This window comes from Rhea americana, unplaced genomic scaffold (genome assembly GCF_003343005.1).
Source record: "Rhea americana isolate MKP2758 unplaced genomic scaffold, rheAme1 scaffold_1, whole genome shotgun sequence".
Lineage (NCBI taxonomy): Eukaryota > Metazoa > Chordata > Aves > Rheiformes > Rheidae > Rhea > Rhea americana.
In genome coordinates, this window is record NW_028185038.1 from 12677993 (window position 1) to 12700202 (window position 22210).

General features: G+C 39.0%; 1 protein-coding gene across 6 annotated transcripts in view; it reads left to right on the forward strand.

Moving 5' to 3' along the window:
* FAM107B (family with sequence similarity 107 member B) overlaps positions 1-22210 on the forward strand; it is a 136777-nt gene that overhangs the window by 108061 nt on the left and 6506 nt on the right. For all 6 annotated transcript variants that reach the window (XM_085299028.1, XM_085299072.1, XM_085299055.1 and 3 more), the window contains one exon: positions 18387-18570. In XM_085299028.1, coding sequence (XP_085155154.1) covers positions 18387-18570 — 184 coding nt within the window. The remainder of the gene's footprint in view (positions 1-18386; positions 18571-22210) is intronic.

Below are 22210 nucleotides of genomic sequence, written 5' to 3' on the forward strand. Positions count from 1 at the left end.
TATAAAACACTTTCAAATTCTCCACTTACTTAATATTGGGAACTATGTGTTCAAGTATGTTTTAATCAAGTACAGTTAAACCTCTGGGAACATAAGTTAAAACATAGCAAGTATTTCCACACAGCCCTATTGAGGTAGAATTTATTTGAAACTCTGTTGAAAAACATCTCTGGGCCAGATTTATCCCTAAAGTAATTTTCCTTGATTTTTTTAATAGCTTTATAGGAAGGGTGAATTTGGCTCGTATTTTAATTTATAACACAGGAAATATGTATAGCTATAGTGCATCTTCACCCAGGGTATGGTACACAAGGGGAAAACATGGATGATTCTATCAGTACCTTGTTAATTTAATTATAACAACAGATGCAGCATTTAATCTATTTGACTTTTGTTATTGAGTTATTAAGTCCTGCTCAGTGGTGTAGCTGGAGAAAATAAAAATRTTCTTTGAGTAATAAGCCTAACAGCTTCTTGAAATGTTAAGCAGCTTTGCAGCTTCCCTTCTCTCTCTCTGCTCAGTAATCTAGTGTTTTTGCTGATAGCACTTTGTTTTGAAACAAGGAGATATAAATCTGTTTCCTTTCTGCTTTTGCCAGCACCTATTTCCGCCTGTGTTCGTGGAATAAAAAAATACGCTCAAAGTTAACGTAAAAACACAGCTCTTYCTGAGAGGGCATTTAGGCACATTTATTTTCAGTGGTGTTTGGTGTGTGTTCAGAAAAGCGCTTCTAGTCAAGGCTCTTCTTGACCTAGAAACTAGAGTAGCAAAACTAGTAAGTGCTACTTGTGTTTGATAGCCTKGAAATAAGAGAGATTTCTCTTGGTATTTCCAGCAGTGCAACCTATACATCGCTTTCAGAAAGAAATCTGTGCTTCCTGCTTCATCAGCATACAATGTAAATGGGAGATTTCTGACTGCAAATTAAGCCCGGTACCATTGTACGACCGTAGAGAGCAGTAATTCCACCCTAGGGATTCATTCAGTTGAAATAGTGCTTTTCTGGCTGGGTTCGTGGCTTGGGAAGAAGTGGTCGGGTATGTCCCCTGTCCTGTTGGCACTGACCCATGGGTCCCCAATACTGAGTTAAGCATTTGTACTAGAGGTCTGCATTACTTTTGGGAGTCTACATAAGGGATTAAAGAAGAGTTTGTACCATACAGCACTTACTGTATACTAATTTAATGTGGTGATTGCTAAGGTGTTGAATTTTGGGTGCAGAAAAAAAAAAACACATTGTACTTAATGACCATTCTCTCCTTTACTTTGAACAATTTATCTTCAAGGGTATGAAGGCCCTTTCCTCTTGTCTCTTTTGGAGTATGGGACTTTCTGCAGTTGCATAATTGTTTACTCACCTTTTTGTACTGGTGGGAAGAGGGCTTTGCATTCATACGTAGCACCTAGGAGTTCCTCCTCAGTTTAACTTCTGTGAAAATTTTGTGTCTTACTGCAGTACGTCACAGGAACGTGTTGCTCTGGTTCTTTAGATGACTACTCCAGACTGAGAACATTAATGACACTTGCAGTCATTTTATTATCTAGGTAACTAATYCACAAGGTATTGCAGACAATGCAGTGAATAATACAGGAAATAATTAATCTAAGTATTTTTGTGGTTTTTGGCTAGCCAATATATGAAGYTAGCCTTTGGAGGCAACTGACCTGCTAGAGGTATTACAGAAAACTGACAGGTTTGATTTCTTCAGTATAATTGTAGTTTATGAAACTTTAAGAGGAATTTCTCACTACTCTGATTTTCGAAGGGAGCTTTCCCAAGCAAGCTTGGGAGTCTAAGCTCCCTGCACTCCCTAGAATCTCGGTGGAGTAAGGTAAGTGTCTCCAGAAGCTGATTCAGAGCAATGATATTTGACAGGAGCGCTCAGCGTAGCTGCTTTGATTTGCCCTCTGGATAACCAAACTGATGTTATAAGGAGCTTGCTTTCCTATCTTAGCAACAGCAGTTAAAGTCCTATAGGTAGGTGACATGCTTTCATAAATATGTGTATTTTAATCAAGTCATCGTTTGTATTTAGAGTGGGATGTTTACAAGGCGTGTGGTGAGACAAAGACAAGTGGGGGTTGGCTTCAGTCTTTAGGTGACGCCTTGGGTAAGACTAACAGAAGGTGTCTGTGGCTGAAACTACACTGATTTGTCTGAAATATGTCTGCCTTATTTGCTCCGCATGCTGTGTCCTCCTGTTTCTCAAAGCATTTGTTAGAGTAATGCAGCTGTCCCGTGGGAGCTTTCAGGAAGGGATATTAAGAGGACCTATTCAGAGGTTTCCTCAGAATTGGACGTCACCAACCACCAGCATGGAAATAATCCCTAGCTGAGATTAGAGATTAAAGAATTCTGAAATCTTGCATAAATCTCTTTCCTCTGATAAGAGCCTTTGCTCAGCCCTCTACAAACTTCTTAATTTTGACTGAAATAATTAGCAAATTTACTAATCTCACTATGGTGTGACTGGTCTGTGCATCCCGCTTCGGATAGCGGACAGGAAGCATGCGTGTGGTCACATTTTTTGGCCCACGTTCTAGTAAACCCACTGCTGCAGACTTGCGAAGTACACGGATATACTTAAACCTTGTAATGGTCTTACTGTAATTCTTTTTTTTTGTCACTGTGTAAATTTAGATAAACATTGTTTTCCTGGAAGCACTGTTTTTCAGGGTAGTTAAGGGTCTATTCAACATAAACATTTAAGAAAACACTGAGCACAATGGGACAGGAATAAAAATTAATTTGTTGACATGCTCTTCCTGTCTCAAAGTCTGGATCGCTTCAGAACCACACAGGCTTACTGTGTGTCCCACCAGGCCCTCAGGTGTAGGTTTAATTATGTGTGTTTGTGAGGGGGAAATGGCTCTTGAAAGACAGTGCTTAGCCTGAAAGTGTAGTGTAGCTGCACAGAAGATGGTGCTGTCACTGGACCTTGGTGGAGGTGACAGCTCCAAAGCCACATAGTATAGCGTCTYGTGCAGTGGGCCCTTGTAAGCGCAGAGTTGGTGTGCTGACAAGCTGAAGTTTGGGGAGGAATGTGACAACTGACTTTGTGTGTGAGTGTATGTGTATTTTATACAAAATTTGTGTGTGCATGTGTATTTGTACTGGAATATCTAAGCTAAACAGTTAAGTAGAACATGAGTGGCATGTTACCCTTCTCTGTGAGAAAGACAAACTGAGAGTCATGTCTCTGTGGAAGAAGCGACTGAAAGGAGGAAAATAAAGTGCAATTTTGAAAAACTCTCCTATTTTAGGAGTCCCAAAGTCCGTTGGCTTTTGGGAAGATTGCAGGTATTTAAGAAGGGGATATTGATGCAATTTGTCTCTGCATAGAGTGTAAGCTTATGAAGTGTAGTAACTCTCAAGTGTGTGTGGACAGTGAAGTTGTTCTCATTTTGGTTCTAGTTGCTGTTTGCCAGATAAACTTATAACATGATCTCTAATGCAACTCTAATATTAATGATTGAAATCTTGTCATTTCGATCAGCCTTCTATAATTCATTTCTAATTGCCTAAATATATCATAAAAGATGTAGAAGCTGTTTTTTCTTTCTGATAATGTCCTTAGAATTTTTTTTTTCCACCCACCTCCAGTCTGAACTTAACTGTTACTAGAATTTTATTTAACTTCTTTCTGCAAACTGTGCTGTTTGCCTGTAGGGTTGAAGCAGTACAATTCCCTGCACTAGCTGATTGTTTTTATGCTGATATAGCTATTCCTAGCTTAGAGTAACTTTGCTTGATACTGATACAAATGGATTCACAAAAGATATTAAGGCACATATCTAGTCAAGCTTGGACATACCATGTCCAAACGTGTCCCAAGCACGAGGTGGGACAGCTGGTACCTCTGATGTTGCTGCCTTTGGCAGGGCTGGGAAAGTGTAGGTGAGAGACCAAGAAACATTAAAGATAAATCAGTGCAGGGGAAGGCTCCTGGATGACCTGCGATAGCCTGTTTCCTTTTATAGCTGAATGTGTTTCAGAGCTGGAAATGGATCCGTTGCGCTCTGGCAATGAAAATACCGTCTTTGTTGTGTCTATGTGCAGCTTTTTGAATGGCTTTAGTTGGACTGGCATTAAAGCGGGTGGGGTAACATCCTGTGTGCAGACAGGCTGCTAGGTGGAGTGGGGTTGGTACGACGTGCTAAACAAAGAATTCCTGTATCTAGATGATGTGAAATTAATAAAAAAAAAAATAAGGCTGCCTTGTTATCATCACTTGTTAAAGGATGACAATGCTCTCTTGGTGGAATGGGACATCACTGTAGTAAATGTTCAATATAATCTTAAACACTAAAGTGTATGATAAACTCATATTGATGTAGTGTCTGAAGACATAGTATTTACCCCTGCTGAGYGTTGAGACTGATGTCCATGCTGTTTTAAAGAGGACAGATTTTGATAAATGAATCTGTCTTAATACTAACATGCTTGAGAAGAACATGCTGTATTCACTAGCGAGGGATTAAAACCCTCAGGCTCCCAGCTTCTTACTGATGGCCTGTGAGTGTGGATCTTAATCTCAGAATAGTTTTTTAAAGTATGTTTATTAGCGCAGCTCACAAAAACATGTGTTAATGTGTGTCTCTTGTTATTTAAATGATAAATCTGTAGACAAATGTTTTTAAAAAATCTGGAGACTCTTTTAATAACTTGGGAAGGAAGAAATCTGTGAAAGTGGACTGATGAAAATGGCACTATTGGTCCTTCAGGCATAAGAATCATAAATGCGTGGCATTTCTTTGTTATGAACTCTAATCTCTTTTCTTAATTTTTCCTGTGTACGTGTTTACTCATAGCTTTTGTTTTCAACATTACCATTTTTTTTCTCAACTATTTATTTTGCAAGTTACCTATTTGGATTTTGTTCTTTGATGCTAAAACTAAAGAGTTTTTTTTCTCAAACATGAAAAGGTATATGGAAAATGAAATAATTCCAAAACTTTTGACAAAAGATGCTCTTATCATGGAACAAAGCATAGCATTTTCATAATTTATGATGTTTCCTACTGACCTTCTCATTCAAAAAAGTGTTTTGCACTCTCAGCATTTGGTACCCCACATGTTGTCTTGTGCTGATAACTGCAGCTTTCTCCAGATTAATTCTGGCCTAACCAACTTGCTCAGCATTGCAAATCCGATTTTTTGGTAGAACTGAAAATAGAATTTCCCTCTTCTGTCGTGACTCAGTTCCTTGCGGTGGTTACAGGGCAGCCTTTCCTTGGGCTGCTGTTGTAACCAAGCCCATTTTAATGAACAGGTCTCACTTTGTTTTGATCGATTTCCCCCTTTCTGAATATTTTTTTTTGCTGTATTTTCAAACTTGTTTTCTCAATAAAACATGGTAAAATGTGGCTGTCTAATTAAAACAGAAGCAAGCGTTAAATTTCTGCTTTAGCAATTTGGAGTTCTTGAATATTTGCTAAACAAGCAGGTTGAGAAAGTGATTATGTTGCAAGGCAACGGGCAAACTGTGATCGACATAGGAACTTGAGCAACATTGGTTAAAACATTTGAAAGTGTTGTGGAAAGTCAATTTAATTTTCTTAGATTTGTTGGACTGGTAACAGGCCAAGAATTTACTGCAAAATAAAGGGGCTTCCCTCCACCTTTATTTTTACTAATAGAAATGCTGCTTATATTTGCAGACTACCTTTTTGCAGTGTGAGAAAGGAGGAATGCATGAGGGGCACCAGAATATAGCATACCCCAATGCTGTGCCTCCTTCCCTTTTGATTACAAGGACTGCTTCTCTCCTTTTTAACAAATCTGCCTCATCTTTGTAGATTACACAATTATGGAGAAAACTAGTGATTAATTTGGCGATTGGAAACAGAAGGCAGTGGTCACCATGATGTGACCCGGTATGAGACCTTCACGGAAGTGCCAGTGTGTTCATTCCCCTGTGGCTGTTTGTCACAGTGACTTTTGATTGCAAGAAGGTTTTGCAAAGAATGCTGAGATCTCTCCCTGAGAAAGAGCAAGGTAGTGTGGATTGTCATTAAAACATGTTTTGTTTCRTTTTAAACGAATGGCCCATTGAAAGAGAGCAGGACTTAGAACTACAGAATGTTCCCAGCACTTTTTCCTTCATTCTACAAAAAGATAAGATGATCACCTTCCTAAAAATATCATCACACTGTCTCCCTAGAAGTCCTTAACTTCCTTTTTTTTTTTTTTTTTTTTTTGCAAGATAATAAAATTGTTGACCTGAAAGTTTCCTCTTCATTTGCCTGCCCTCAGTGTGCTAAGAGCCTCCCAAGTTGTCTGTTCAGAAGAATAAAGAACTGAGCTGGCTTCAGAAGAGAAGAGGTGCAGCTGGCAATCAGATTGATTGGCAATCAGAGTCGCTTATCAATAGGTATTCATCATATTAGTTAAGCTGTTATTGTTAAAACTGGAGCTTTTCAGMCTGTCTGTTGTGAAGTCGGCTGAGTCACCTGTGCTGCAAAAACAGCATTTAGGAGAGGGCTCTGAGGTTGGTGAGGCGGCTTTCTGCACAAGGCTTTCCTTCCAGGCTGCGGGAGGGCTGGCAACAAGGGCTGGCAGCAGCAGGGCCACCTGCSTGCCGCTGGCGAGTGCTGTTCTCTTCTCTGGAAGCTCTCTGTACTGCTTCCTCAAACCTAGACCAGCAAGAGCCAAAATGTGACCTAATGCCATTTTTTTGTTATCCTGCCACAGTGCGTTTAGACAGCAGGGATCGAACAAGAAAGACCTTCAGCCGCTTTCTTGGCTCTGCACACTTCTTGTTTTGAAGTCCTTATGTCTTTAAGTTTTTTTTTCCCCTTTGTTTTCTCCTATGAACATGAAAAAAACAGAATACATATGTTTTATTTTTCCTTATCAGACTGTTGTGAGATAGTGTGTGTATTTTGAGGCGCAATGTGCCTTTGAGGTGCAAGTTGTTTGGTTTTTGTACTCTGGAGGTTCCTGCAACACCTCTTAGGACTGCTGCTTTTTATTTATTTATTTTTGGCTTATTCAGTTTCTGTAGCTTAAGAGTTCTTCCAATTCAAGTTCAGGTCCAGTTCAATTTCTTTGTTAATGCACATGACAAGTGGGCCATCATCTCAAAAAGCCCCGGAGGAAGGATTTGAGGAGTCCTACCAGCATGGCTGGCCACCTTCATGAGCAATGCTAAAGAAGGACAGTCAGCGATTTTCCTCCAGGTGATCTGCCAAGCAGAAAGGTAACAATTGTAGGAAATTCCTTTCMTGCCACCAGCTCACGAGCTCAACAGACATTCTCTTTGTGGAGAAACTAGCATCACTCCTCTAGGTTCTTACTGTTCTTTAYTGAGTATTGGAATTTTATTTCCCTTTTTGCAGGAATTTAGGAGTGATGGTATGTTCCTCTCTTACTGAGCCTCCTTAAGCCTTTCCAAAGAAAACCAGAAAAGTAAGTTTTGTAGAAAACATTTTAGAAAGAGTCCAGTATCATTATACACTAGCTAATTTGTTCTCCCAGAGTATAACCTGTGGTTTCCCTTGTGTACTAAGCTTTTGTGACTGCTTTTGTTTTAAATGTTGACATTCTGGGCTCCTCATTCAAGGCAGGCTAAACAAAGGTGACTTGGTTTTGCAAGTAAGGTATGARTATGCTGTGCAGATGGAGACGCTTTTCTTAAGAAAACAACGCCCTTCCGTCTGAGAAGCGAGGCCGGCTGCGTTGCCCTTTTATCTGTGCGTCCTGGCTGATACTGAGCCCTGCCGGGTGTCAGAGCTTCCTGATTTACGAGGTCACGGTATGCGCTGTTGATTGTAACTGTTCGTAAAGAGCRTGTAAAAAATTACCAGCTTCGACAGCTGTGACCTACTGTCAACTTTTTTTTTAAATGTTTGTAGCCTATAAATTCTTTTTCTTCAAAACTCATTTCTTCCATTTGACAGTGAAAAGATGGTGGCTCRGTATACATGCCGTAGCAAGGAGTGCCCTTTGCAAGTGTCCTGTAATACCTCTTCTGGAGACTTGTCCTGACTGCTTTGCAACCTTACACTCACTGTTTCCTTTCAAGTCCATTAGGGCCTTGTACCTTTGGTTAAGCTAATGAGCAGCGTGTGGAATTACCTTCCCTTTAATTTCTTGTTCCCTCTCGCTTTTGTAAGACCAGGTCATCACTGTTAGTGGTCTCCTTATATTTGCCTTTTCTTTCAGGTCTCTCTCCCTTTGTAAATGGTGGCCTTCCTGACTCAGTTGTATTTTAAGGATGTGGCTCCTCACTGCATCTCTAATAGTGATAAAACAGGTTTGGGCAAGGAAGGGTGTCTCTCTCTGCACACAGTGCAGGCTGGAATGTGGATATAGTTGCTGAGCCAAGACTAATTTGTCTAGGTGAAGTTCGTTCTTTCTTTCCTGTAAGCTGGGTGCGTATTAGCTTGGAATTGTGATATGTTTAAGAGAATGGTTTTTGTTTTCTCCGTTTAAGAAATGATACTCCTTTTTTAAGAAAGCAAAAGAGAGACTGTATGCTTGTTCTGTTTGTCACTAAAGAATGAACTACTCCAAAAAGCAAGTTTGACAAGTGCAGATGTGCATCTATACCTATATCTATATATAAATATGTATTTTTAGCTAGGAAGGAGTTTCTTCCTGGAAAAGGAAGGGAACATGAGTTGTTGGGTTGGCAGGTAATTGACTCTCATCTGCCTGGTCTGAAGAAGTACTTAGCTGTTACATAGCTTTTACATTTTATGAATACATTTAGGAAGCTGGGAAGCTGAAGCGGACTGTGTGTTTTTCATTATGTCACTGTTTTTAAATTTGTTAACAACAGGCTGCTTTTATGGGAAGTAGAATTTAAATTACTATTCAAAAAAAGCATATGCCCATTATTATTGAGGGGAGACGCGACAGCTCGGTAGATTGTGCTGTGCTGTAACTCCAAACAGGATGTTGGTGGCCCTGAGGCTCTAGCATGTGGCATGAAGCAAGATTTGGAGGTTCACCAACACCATTATGTTCCAACAGGCAAGATTCAGGGGTTTATAGCACTAGTTTAACTCGGGCAGCATGTGAAATGCTTAGCTTGCTTGGCCTCCTTTTTGCTACTGTGTCTGTTTAATGCGCAGCTGCCCACTTAATGTGGAGACTTTAATCTTTGGAATCCATTGCAAACATTTATTAATTACATTCACAAATTTATAAATTTGTAGAACTAGAAGGGATAATTATGATCCTGAAATTTGATCTCTCTGTGAAACTGAACAAATCTTGATACCGTTCATCAATACGCTGACTGGTACTTGAATATCCACAAGTCTTTTAGTAAATGCAGCATTTCGTTTCCGCAACTTTTAACGTGTGTACCTTATTTTAAGAATGTGTTTGTCTAGCCTCAGCCACCAATCGTTGAATTTTAAAGAAAAAAGAAAGAAAAAAACCCTTTGCTTGCTGTGCTGTTCATACTTGCATGGGTGCCAAGTAATCTGCCTCCTCTCTTGCCCCAAAATATTCGTATATGTATCAAGGATCACTTTACCTTTTTTGGCTTATAGCTAGCATAGACTTCTGCCCAGCTGAAAATGTTCCAGGACCCCAATCATCATCATCATCAAAGTATCTAGCAGAGGTTTCTTTCCAGGGAGCATGACCTACATTTTTGCTTGGCCTCACTGGGACTAGATTATTTGGRCCACTCTCGCCAGATCTTGATGAAAAAATACAAAACAAATGCAAAACCCCCCCTGCAATGTGCGTGTCTTTCTCTYCTGGATGGAAGCATATTGCTGAAGTCCTGTGTGCTAGATTTTAGGAGTAATCCAGACTCATCAGTTTCCTTTTCTGGTATCTGAAATCAGATGTTGGAAATTGTTTCAATATTATTAAGAGGCTGCTGGTTGGTTTAGATTTTTTTTTTTTTAAGAAATGTACCTCTCTTACATAGAGTTAAACCTTTTTAACACTGAACCRTTGGCCCCTAGTGCTGTTATTTTCAGAAATACAGTGGCTCAGAAGTAAGACTTTTCTACTAAAACAATGTGGGATTTTTTTTGTTTGCTCTGCAGTGTAGCAGTTTTGTATGAAGACATTGATTCTTTTGTCACCGTTGTGTCCCTCCCCACGCTACTTTTTGGTGATAGCTTCTGCTGCTGTCTGTAGGAAGTCCTTTACCACTGGGTGACACTGTTTGATAGTTCTTAACACTTGCATCAGTAAAGCCCTGAAGAAACTGTCCTCCAATTCTTTGGGCTTCTGATTTAGAGTTAACACTCTAAATGTCCAAATGACATCCCATATGTTGATTTAGTTAGATTTGATCAAACCAGATTTGCTCTGATTTTAAATTTAGTGATAAAAACTGACTAGTCTGGAACATTGATGTTACCCTGTAGCTATCAGGGGTATAAACTAATCTTGAGTTTTCTGGAGTTTCTGGTTTTTTTGCTTTTCTAACCTTAAAATGACCTTAAAATGTGTCATTTCAGAACTGCATATGAGTCACTGTTGACCTACATATAAATGAATTGCTAGTTGCTTTTTGGGAGTAACTCAATTGCAAAATAATTCTGTGCAGTTCATCTGCTGGGAAGCATAATTTGAATGATCTACTTCTGCAAGTCATGGTTACTGTGGTATGCAATAATTATCCGTGTAGCATATTGATGAAAGCCACGGGTATGTTCAATTGCATGCTTTTGCTAGTCCTGATCTACTCCTGTCAGAGGAATCACATCAGATTTAAYGGAGGGGAGGGTGTGCATGCACATGCTTGTTGTCACGTCGATGCGTAAAGTATCTCTTATTCCGCAGAAAGACAGCGATACAATTATTGAGGGCCGTTTTAATGTGAGGTGTACAAAATGCTGGGCCTTTTCCTTGACATCAAAATGGTTTTCTGTCTTGGGATTTCAGTAATCACAAGGACCCTGAGCAAAATGAGTTTTGTTTGCATCTGACAAAAGGGGGAGTCAGTCTCTGCCCGCTGTGGTAAAYGTGGAGATCTACATTTCAGAAATCAGAGACTTGTCTCCCATTCCTTCTTYCTTTCTTATCTTCTCCCGCTTCTTTTGGTGTACAGATCTGTTTTTACAGGAAGAAAGGAGAGGCCATTTCTTTCTCTCTTCATCAACCTCCAATTACACATTTTCATTGGTACATCTTCAGCTTTTTAACTGAGCTATGTAGAGGTGCTACTTTTAGCTAGTTTCAAAACTACTGAGCGAGAGCTTCGTCACAGATCTTGCAGAGCCTAAGAAAAATTATTTTGGATTAGCAAAAATTCCTGTTAATTGATTCTAGTGATTTCAGAGGAAGACGAAAATATTCTTAATAGTCTATTTTCGCCTCTATTTTCCAAATAGACTGGAGACCAAGAGAGACTAGCTGTTCTGTGCTTAGCAGCATTGCTCTTTAGCCCTCATCCTGGGGGGATTTAGGCTCTTCCCTTAGCTCCTAAGTCTTGACTAAACTTCAAAACACAGGAATAGAGAATGCCTGGTGTTTTTTCTATTGAGTAAGAGCCATAAGCAACTCTGCATTTGAAAGATTTTTAACAGCGTGGAGCACTGCCCCAAATTTTGCATCGCCTCCCTTCCTTTAGGTGACATTGCCAACACAAACATCTTTAGGATGACCCTCTTCTGGTTTCTCATCTAGGGGAAGTGTTATCTGTGCTTTGTTGACATTACATTCTCAGCAGTACTTAAGGGAAGAAAATGAATGTTAACTGGATTTCCCTTGAGATGTTGAGTGGTTTAGTTCATTTTAATATCTGCTAAAGTGACTATAGTATTTTCAGTGGCTGGTAGGGCCTGCTGCTCTCCATATTCCTGACCTTACTGAGATTGCTTTGCCCGCCCTGCTCAAGTGAGGGGGAGCTGAGCCATAGTTACTGAGAGAAGGCTACGTGGGTCTTCAGCCTTGTGGCAGCCACGTGAATAATGAATCCATTAACTGCTGAGAGCATTACCTTGTTTCCTAGATTTAAGGCTGGAGCCCAATTGACCCTGTTCACTGCCATTCTAATCAAGAAAGTGTTCTGAGATAATGTGATTGTGTTTATGTCTTSGGCATGGTTGCCCTAATTGCAATGTCATTTATCAAGGCTCATAACTTTTTAAGCATGCTGTTCAAGACCTGTCGTCTCATGCAGTGAGTTACAGGAGGAGGGTGCAGCTGGGTTAAAAATAGGTTTAACGGAATTTGACTGTTATCATTTGCATTTAATAGTGCTGTCAAGATAAGGAGGTTTTTCCTGCTTGTGTATTCCAGTGCAGTAATCTCAATGTTATGCCATGGGAGAAAGTTTACCTGTACTGAGAGGCATTATACATTTGCCATTGTAAGAACATTGCTATTTGTTGAATTATTCTAGTATAGTATGGACAGAAGCTTTTTAGGCTTGCAGTTTCTTCCTGTCTGCTGGGATCTGAAACTTTTGAAGTTTGTGACAAACAGCAATCAGGTTGGCCTTGCAGAAGGTCGTGATTGTTACAGGGATATTTTTATGTTGTATGTGAGCAAGCTGTGGTRCACAGAAGTGAAATAACTCGCTCGAGATCATAGAATAAGGCAAGGCCAGAACCAGAAACAAAAACCAGGTACTTGCCTAAGGGTTCAAAGTCTGGTGATCTTCACTTTGTGGGAAGAACARTGATATAGTAAGTAATCGGGTAACAGAAGGATGCCCTAAAGGTGCTCCAATATGGAGGTAAGTGAAGATTCTTTAGTGTTCTTATGATCTAGAAGCAAAATTGTTGAATCATAGAATCAGTAAGGTTGGCAGGGACCTCTGGAGATCATCTAGTCCAACCTCCCTGCTCAGCAGGGTCACCAAGAGCATGTTAGACAGGGTTGCATCCAGGCGGGCCTTGAAGATCTCCAGAGAAGTAGACTCCACAACCTCTCTGGGCAACCTGTGCCAGCCTTGAATGGAGCATGAGGGATGAGGAGGAATGGAAGTCTCCAGCCTGCCTCTTGGGTTCCTCCTTCTCGCCTCTGTAAGGGCCGTCTTTTTCTGTTTTGCCATGATCCAAATCTCATAATCACTTCTAGCTGTGAAGGATGGTGCAAATAAGAGCCAAACTCGTTGGACAGCAGCTGCCGTTAGCATCTTGGCTAGGAAGAGCATTTCTATATTCAGCTTTCAGGAGCTCCTATTGTGAGTTAAATAGTGAAACAACAGCCATGGGATGTTATAAATCGTATCTGTAATCAAGGATTAATCAAGTAAATCTCTCTAATCAAGTGTCTCTTACTATGCTGAGAGCAGTTAGGTAAAAATGACAGTGGTGCTAAGCTTTTATGTACAAAKTGGTGAGATGGTCTCTGGAAAGTACAATGTGGATTTAAGTAGGTCTTTCAGTTTCCTTCCAAGCCTGATTGTACGAGGTGTTGCTAGTTATAAAATGTTTGGGCAGAGGCATGCTAAGAATTTTTATTCTAATTCTGTTCAAAATCAGGAGRAGGAGAGTAAAACCATATTTCTTCTCAAAGAATGTCTTTGGGTTACTTGGAACAAACCACAAGTCTATGCAGTAGTTTAAAGATCTAAAAATGTAAGTCTTAAAAAATAGTGGTTGATGGTTTACAGTACAGTTCAGAACAGATGTTCAAGCTTTTTCAAGAACAAAATTTTACTTCAGGAGGTATTCGATGTTTGAGCGAATGCTTCAGTGCAAGATATTAATTTAAGAGTTTATTGAAGCAAAAAGGAAATCATGTGAATTTAGCTCTAGTATAATTTTTGAAGCCTGAACTAGTCTATTATTTTGATGTTAATGTGTATTTTTAGGCATTTATTTGTTTGTTTTTCAAGGGAGTCTCARCTCTACCTCTGCTTTCACAGCTGGAAATAATTGCAAGAATCACCTGAAGGGTGRAAATGCCCTATATATGCATAATAATATAAATATATGGTGTTGTACAGGAATTCTTATGTTCAGATTCCGTATGTAGAGGGTAATCTCTGGTATGAGGAATACCAGAGGGGAAAACAAATGCAGTTCCCCAAATGCCATATAAACACTGGAGATTTTTTTTATTATTTATTTTTTGGCGTAAGCTTCCCTCTTCTTCTGAAGCCAGGGGAGCCCTGTTGTAGCAAAAGCTCTGTCAACTGCTAAATCCTTAACCTAATGTTGTTAAGATCTGCTTTGAACTTGTTTAAAAATGCCCTTTGCATGAGTCTTTCCAATGTTGCTGTTATTAAGGGATATTGCTGAAAACCCCTCTATAAACAGAATAAAGAAAGAGCATTAGAAGCAAAGAAGTTTGGAGGTGTTTCCCTCAAGTGTGATTTGTGTCAGAGTTTGGAAGCAGCATGCAGTTGTATTAATTCAAAGGTTCTTGTCTGTTCTTTCTGAATTTACTTGCAATTCGTTCATTTATTTTCCTTGGAAAGCCTCTTGGTCTTGGCTTTCCAAGGCTGAGGTGTCAATGTGATACTTCTCAATTGCTCTAAAAGCATCTTTGTGAGAAATAGAGGTTTCATATTTCTACATATTTCCATCTGGGATAGCGCTTGGTAATCAAGCRGTTTTGCTACAGAGAGATTTTCTTTGTCTGGAGGGATATTGAAASAGCTTTGCAGTTCTGTTTGAAGAGTCAAAAATTCCTCTTTTGCGTAGACTCATCTATCTATTCCCTCCCAATAAAAATCCTTGTGTGCATAAGGAGTCACAGATAAACTTTATGGGAGAGTTGTTCAGGCAGGACAAGATACAGTAGATAAATACTTTTGTGTTGCTTGTGCAGCAGTAGCTAATACAAAAAAAAAAAAAAAAAAAAANGTAGCATTTGGGAAGCACCTGCCAGATTAGTGGGCGTATAAAACTTCAAACAAATTCAGCTAAAACGTCCTCCAAATCTGTCTTCCCTTTGTTTGCAGTAAGGTAACAGCAGGACGCAGGAATGGGTTTATGTTCCCAGCTGATCATGTAACAGTAGTTGGTTTAAAGGAGCCTCTTGGATGCTATTAAAGCATCATATTCCTGCTAAATGATTGTTTAGATCCAGGTACAGAGAAATTTAAATGCTTCATCTAGATTCAGTGAAGCAGAATTGCTGGCAGAAGAGACCTTTCTAGTGAAGCTAATAGCAATGGAGAAGCAGTTTGTGTCTCACTGTTACATTCAGTGATGATTTGGAAGCAGCTTTATGGGCTGTCTCTTTTGTAGGGATGAGTCCTAGAAACTCATAGAATTATCATTTTAAAATTTTTATTATCTGAACATTGATCAAACTTTTTTCCAGGACTTTAAGAGATTCTGTCATCTAATTTGACTGGATTGCTGATGAGTGTAGTGTGAATCTCAGAAAAAAGCCCGAGCGTTACGCTTCCAGCTCAGCTCCTGCCTACTGTTGCGTGGTGAACCTCTTCCTTTGCCCGTGCCTCACTTTCCTTATTTCTGAAAGTCACCAGTGTTTTGGTGAAGTGGTTTGATGCATGTGGAGAAATCGCACTGCTCTGGTTGACTGTATTGTTTGTGTGTAAAGTTACGTAGAGACTCTGCAGAACTGGATTGGTGACCTCCAGCTAGGGAAAGATTTGCAAAGCATATAAAGGAATTCTTTGAACGGGGGAATTGGGTGCCCTATTTTATTGGATCTGTTTTTGGAAATCCTAGTTGAAATCACTTGCAGCTTAATCACACATGGAAAGACACTTCAGTYCCCGAGGGAATTTTATTCATTTGAGTTTGCTGCTAGTAATAGTTCATGTTACACTAGGAAGCTGCAATTCCTGGCCTCGAAGAGTTGAATACATGTTTTTAAAAATAGAGATGGAACAGACRAAAGACAACTTCATTTTAAGTGTTTGCCAGAAACTAATATACATACTGCAAAATATTACATCAAGCTTTGAGAAATGATTAAATCAATTTGTTTTTCAGGGGCTTATGTTTAAAAAAATAGTACATTGTTTGTGGCAGATTAGTTGTGGGTATTTTGGCTTTTTTCGTCTTGCCTAAGGAAATAGGAGATTTGTCTTAAAGAGGCAGAAGATTGTTTTTTGATTTACTTTAGTGGAGAATCATAGACCGTAAATGATTTCTAAAAGGCTTACAGCCATAGTCAATAATCTAGAACTGATAGAGCAATATGGGAAAACAAATGTTATATATGCACTCTCCACTTATGTCATATGTGGCATGCAGTTAAACAGCAAAAGATCTGAGAGGTGAGTTCAGTGGAGGACCACCAAGGCTTGTTCAGCCTGGAGAAGAGATAGCTTCCAGGAGGCCCAACAGCAGCTTTCCTGTAGCAGCAAGGAGCTCGTCGCAACGATGGAGCCAGGCTCTGCAGTGCCGCAGGGCGGGAGGATAAGAGGCAGGGGGCATATGCTGGAAAAAAAAGAGGTTCCTACTGAGCATAGGAAGAATGTTTTCACCTTGAGGATAGTCAAGCAGTAGAACAGKTTGCCCAGACRGGTTCTGCACTCTGTCCATCGCAGATTTCAAAACCTGACTGAGTAAAGCCTTGAGAAAATTGGTCTGACCCCAAAGCTTTGAGCAGGAGGTTGGACTAGAAAGCTCCCCAGTCCCTTCCAACTTGACTTTTGCAATGTTCCTCATTTGGTGGATGTAGCAATAGCCAGTTGCTTGACTGAAGTAAGAAGGACTCTGAAGGGGTAATAGTAGTAGTATTTTTATTGTACCATCAATGTCAGTAAGAGATTTATGTCATGTATGCTTGCCCAGTTCTGAACTGTTATTACCACTCGTAGTGAATTTTTTATTAGTTTCAGAGGTTTCTGAGGGAACTAGTATCCCCTCAAAGTTCAGAGCCTCTAAATACACATCTGCCTTGGAAAAACTAATGTGCAGGCCACCTGAGAGTGGCTCACACTAGTAAGCTGTTTCTCCTAGGATCTGCTCCACAAAATTTTGATGTGTAAGGTGTAGAGCACCAATAAAATACAATTCAYGTTATCTTCTCAAATGAAGAAGCTGGAAGGGTGAGGCCGCTAGGCCATTAGACATATTCAAATCTAGATTTCATCCACAGAAAATTCAGCCCTGTTGTTTCATTACTATTTCTATAGTTACACATGCAGCCCAGGTGAAGTGATGGTGGTGGTATCCTGTATTAATGTGCTAAAGCATTACAGTGGATATCTTTCCACAGTGTCAAGCAGACTTCAAAGTTGGCCTTCTGAGCAACAGTATAAGCTTTCCAACGTAAACAAAACAAAATAATTTAGTAATTAAATGGAGACCAAAACTTAGCCCATTGAGTAAGAAAGTAGGAAAGAGTGGTAACAATGGGATCTAAACTAAAGCATGTGTTCAACTTTTAATGGAAAATATGAGGCAAATCCCAGAGATTTTGTTTCTTTTCATAGCTCCATGCCATAAGGTGTGCAGCATTCAGCTGTTCTGTCAGGCTCATAGAGATCTGTATTTTTATTTGTCTTTCATATCACATTGATTCATCTCTGTAAAACCCACATGCTGGGAGATTTTTGTCTATTGAAGGGACCAATGTTCGTGTCATCAAACYGGTAATTGCAGCGTGCCAGTTTCTGCACACAGGTTTTGGTGACAGTGAATGGAGGCAGAATTGCTCTGAAGGTGTTTTGTTTCAGATGCTGAATTCTTTGTGACTAAAACTCTTTAATGGAAGGAGATATTAATGGTCATGTATAAATTATTTGAAAACCATGATTTACTTGTCAGCTGTTTATTAACAGTGTTGTACCTTGTTATATAGATATGCTTTCTGCAGAAGGATAGGAAAATGCTAGAGCTTCAAATGATATAAATCCTGATTATTTTATTAGCCCTGCACATCAGTGGGGTTCTGTGGATTATTTCACTCAGCAAAGTATGGCCTTTAAGAAGGAACCACATTCAGCCTTTTTTCCCCCGTCACTCCACTCAAAGATTTCACTTCYCACCCCGAAAATTGAAGACATGGTAATTTTCTCTTGAAAGGTTTTGCTTGGTATTGTTAAAATACACTTTAGGGCTTATTCACATGAGGTATTTTGCCTGTAGTTWTCATTAGACTGATGGTAGAAAATGAGAATCTATATAATTTTGATGCACATTATCAGTATTCAATATAGTAATTRTTTTAAATATCTTTTGGATCTCAATATCTCTGACCTAAAAATGCYTCATCCAAGTATACTTACTAAAATCGGTGGGGCTCTGCTTAACCTAAAATATGTGATTAGTTCTTATAACGGGAAGAATCTATATCCAAGTCAACAGCACAAAGACTGCTGGAGACAATAATGTTGTAAAATTGTCATCCATTTATAAAGATGCCACCGATGTTTGTTCTGAGAGCTTGTACTTACTGGAGATGAGATGCATTTAGAAAAGCATAAATGTTATCAAAGTGATATATTTATACCATCTTTATCTATCTTAATAGATATTTAAAAGGTCTTTCAATATGTAGTTTTTCTTCCCTGTTTTGCAGATACCTTGAGTGAGGACACCGGACCCAAAGATCCATATCCCATTCCACGAAAGATTATGGCTGAACCAGACTATATAGATGATAACAATCCTGAGTTAATTAGACCTCAGAAATTAATTAATCCTGTGAAGTCATCCCGGAATCATCAAGATCTCCATAGAGAATTGCTTATGAACCAGAAAAGGTAAAAGTCTAAAAATAGCTCTTTTTATAACCCTCTCCTTGAGTGCTAAGTTCAGCAAAATGATATTTTATCCAAAACCCAGCAGATACTTTTTGTTGATTCAGATCTTGTGGACAAGACAACTTTGGTTCTTTAAACCTGGCATTTTTTTATTTTTGAGTTTCAGTTAAGTTGGTTAAACCCTCTTTTCCTTGATAATCGTATTTTCTTTGCAGAACTTAAGGGTTGTTTTCAAACAACTCTTTACTTATTTTAATATTGGATCGTCATTTTTAAAAGCTTTGCCCATGTTGTCTGCTGTTGTGTTTATATTCTGTGTAGTCTGTGGTTGACCCTACACCAACCCAAAGGTGGGACACTTTGCAGAAGGCTGACTAAACATAAATCAATATGATCTGCAAAATACTAAAATAATAGTTGTAAGAAAGCTGAAGTCTGCCCCACTGTTTCATCTGTGAGTACTGATTTGACTTTAGGCCTTCCCCATCTGTTCTGCTACTAGTCAAAGAATATATTGAGGAAGTTGAACACAAGATCAGTTGTTGATCTTGCAGTAAAGCTCTGCAAAAGCTTGCTGTAAAAGGCTTTTGACTTTGTTCTTGTGAGTAGGCATTAAGGGTAGATTTTAGGAGGAAAATTTTCAGTTTTCTACTACCATGTTTTATATGAGTCACAGGGTGCTCTAATTTGTCTTGGGCTCTAAACTTTATCAACTACTTGACAAAGTTTTTTTGTTACCAGAAAAATGATAAAGTCTAAGTTTTTATGATTCCCGGCAGATTGAGTTTAGAGGACCACTTTTAAATCAAAGAAATCGTATATTTTATTTCAGATGAAATTCTTCTTTATTTACTTGATCTTTCTTAAAATGTAGTATGATAATCTGATGTCAGCTCTGCTGCTGCACAAATGTTTCTTTGTACGTTATGCAAATGCTGCTTCCTTCATGCTTGGATGGGATGTGTGGCTGTTGCTTTGTTTACTGCTTTTGAAGATGTAAAGATCTGGAGCTTGATTCCATCAGCCTCAGAGACAGGGACTTGGCTCAGAGGTAGGTGAAGTTGTGTTATTAAATCTCCTCAACAAAGGAGGACGCATTTAGAAAACATACTAAGAAAATAATCCTGTAACTACACAAAGGAGAAAAAGCTACCAAGCCTACGAGACTCATCAGTTAAACAGAAACAAACTCCAACTTAAATTAGTGATTTCGTGGAGGTAACCTGTGTTAATTTGGCATCAAGAGTGCATGGCTATCCTAACAGGGGTAAGTTAAGACTTGATATCTTCCTACCCATTCTGGGAAAAATTAATTGGAACTTGCTATTCAAGACTCTTATTTATTAATCKGTTGGAAGGTCTATGATTTTTATCCAAAGACAAGCCTTGGAACTCATAAGTTCCTTCTGTAGTGACATCTGGTACAAGTCACTTAATCATTGTTTTTGCATCTCTTCCATTGACTTTGTAATCCCCTTGTAGCATTCAACAATGTGGACMCCGCTATCTCAAGAAGGGGGCTGGACTTCCTTTGCTCCTTTCTCTTTTGTCCTTCTTGATTTATCTGTGCCATGTCTACTGTTGTAGCGATAAGTAAAATATCACAGTAACAGATGCATCTGGAGTATCTTCTCCACAAGCTCTCTGCAGAACAAAGTGCACAGCCTTCTGTGAGTTGAAGCCACTCAAAACCTCTCATAGGCAAGGCTGTGGGGAGTTCCACAAAACAAAAGCAAAAGACAATATTTCAGAGTGTACTTGATAAATAATGAAGTTACCATCAACAACCATTCAGGCGTTTGGAGACCAAGGACCTTGATAGAGGAGATGATGCAGCTATTGCTTTGGTTTCTCCACAGCATAACTCGATTTGTATATTTGGCATTGTGAGTCACATTCTGAAAGTTGCTCCTTTTTGCCTTTGACATTGTATTATTCTGAGGAGAGAAGAGYCTTTCCTACGTATAATAGCAAAATCCTCAGAAATGCTAGGTTTAGAGTCCTGATTTTAAATGTATTGCACACACAATACAGCATTCATCTAGTGATGAAGTAGAAATGTTTTACAGAATACCAACTGAATTGGAAGAAACTGGCATTTGGGTGTTTTTCCTATTTTTCATTAATGGGATTAAACTTCAAAGTCAGTTTTTAGCACCAGGAAGTTTATAGGCATTGAAAGAAAGATAGTTGAAGTTTCCCGACTTAAGATCTTATTCTAAAGCTTGCAGAGCCYGTAATAAATTAAAACTACTTTTTTTTCTTATTCTCCTTTAGAGTTTATAAAAGCATTAACTATTTTCAAATAGTATGAAGTTCTTTTCTTTTAGAAGAATATCCTATTACGTAAGAGTTATGGTGTCCTCAATACCCACTCTTGCTTTTATTGTGATGCTGATTAGCTGCAGCTGTTAATTTTAGATCCTTATTTATTGGTGCAGAAAYGAAATAATTTGAGAGTTTTCACCAGCAGAGAAATTGGTATTTAGGGAAGAGTTAGGACTCCGAACTTCCTGCCAGAATACCAACTCTGATTAAGAGGCTTTTCTAGGATATAGATACTAGGCTGGTGTTCTGCTTTGTTGCTGCGAGTTGCCGTATGTATGAAAGTGTTGCCTAATACACACTTTACTTCATTGTGAAGACTCGGCGTAGGCACCAAGAGCTTTCTGATCGGTCAAATCTAAACAGCGTTTCTGGATCTTAGAGTTGTTAGTCAGTGCTGATCCAATCGCAGTCCCTGTGCCTAGTTTAAGCAGTGTCCATTTTGTTTTATTAGTTGTTGACTTTCAGAAATGGTGGTCATTTTACACAAAGATGAAGGTAAAGGTAACTTTAAGCACTGATCGCTAGTATATTTTTACTTATTAGCAGTCACTCTTAGCTCTGCAGGCCATTGCTCCTGTTCCTTCCAGATATTAATGCTATCAACTAACTGGTGTTAAAACACACTTTGCTTAATTTATACCTAAGCTTTATGATCTTTTATTTAACCAGAACAACCACTAAAAGGCAATAGAAGCCTGTTTGTTGCTTTTTCTTAAAGATAAGAGTGAAAACGGGTTTGAAGTTACAGTTCTATCSCAGATCTGACTGGGAGGTTGTACTTATTTTTATTTTTTGCAGCTGATAGTAGTCCCTCTTGCYACAGCACATCTAAATCACTGCTGTGCCTCTGCTTTGTTATATGGGCAACCTTACCAGAGAAACCAGGAATGAGCAATGTTACGTTACAGCTTGCACTTGGTTCCTCGCCATCTTGGTCAATGTTCACTAGCATGGAAATTTGCATTGACTCAGCACTCTCTCCCCCAATATTAATGGTAAAAAGGGTCATTCCAGCTTTTCTCTGCTTGTCTTAATTTTAAYTACCATTTTAATGCATAAAAAAATAGCATGAAACATAAAGCATTAACAAAATCCTGTGACTTTTGTTGCATTTAGACCATGAGATAGATTATGAAGGATACAGAAGAGCATTTGGTGTTGCTAAATATTTGATCTTGCTGACAGTATATGAACAAGAATAGAGTATTGCATAACATGTAGTCATTCACAGATATCATGGTAAAATGACTTTTTAATACATTATTGGATGTGCTGTCAGATAGTTGTATTATAGAAGAATTAGGCCACCATA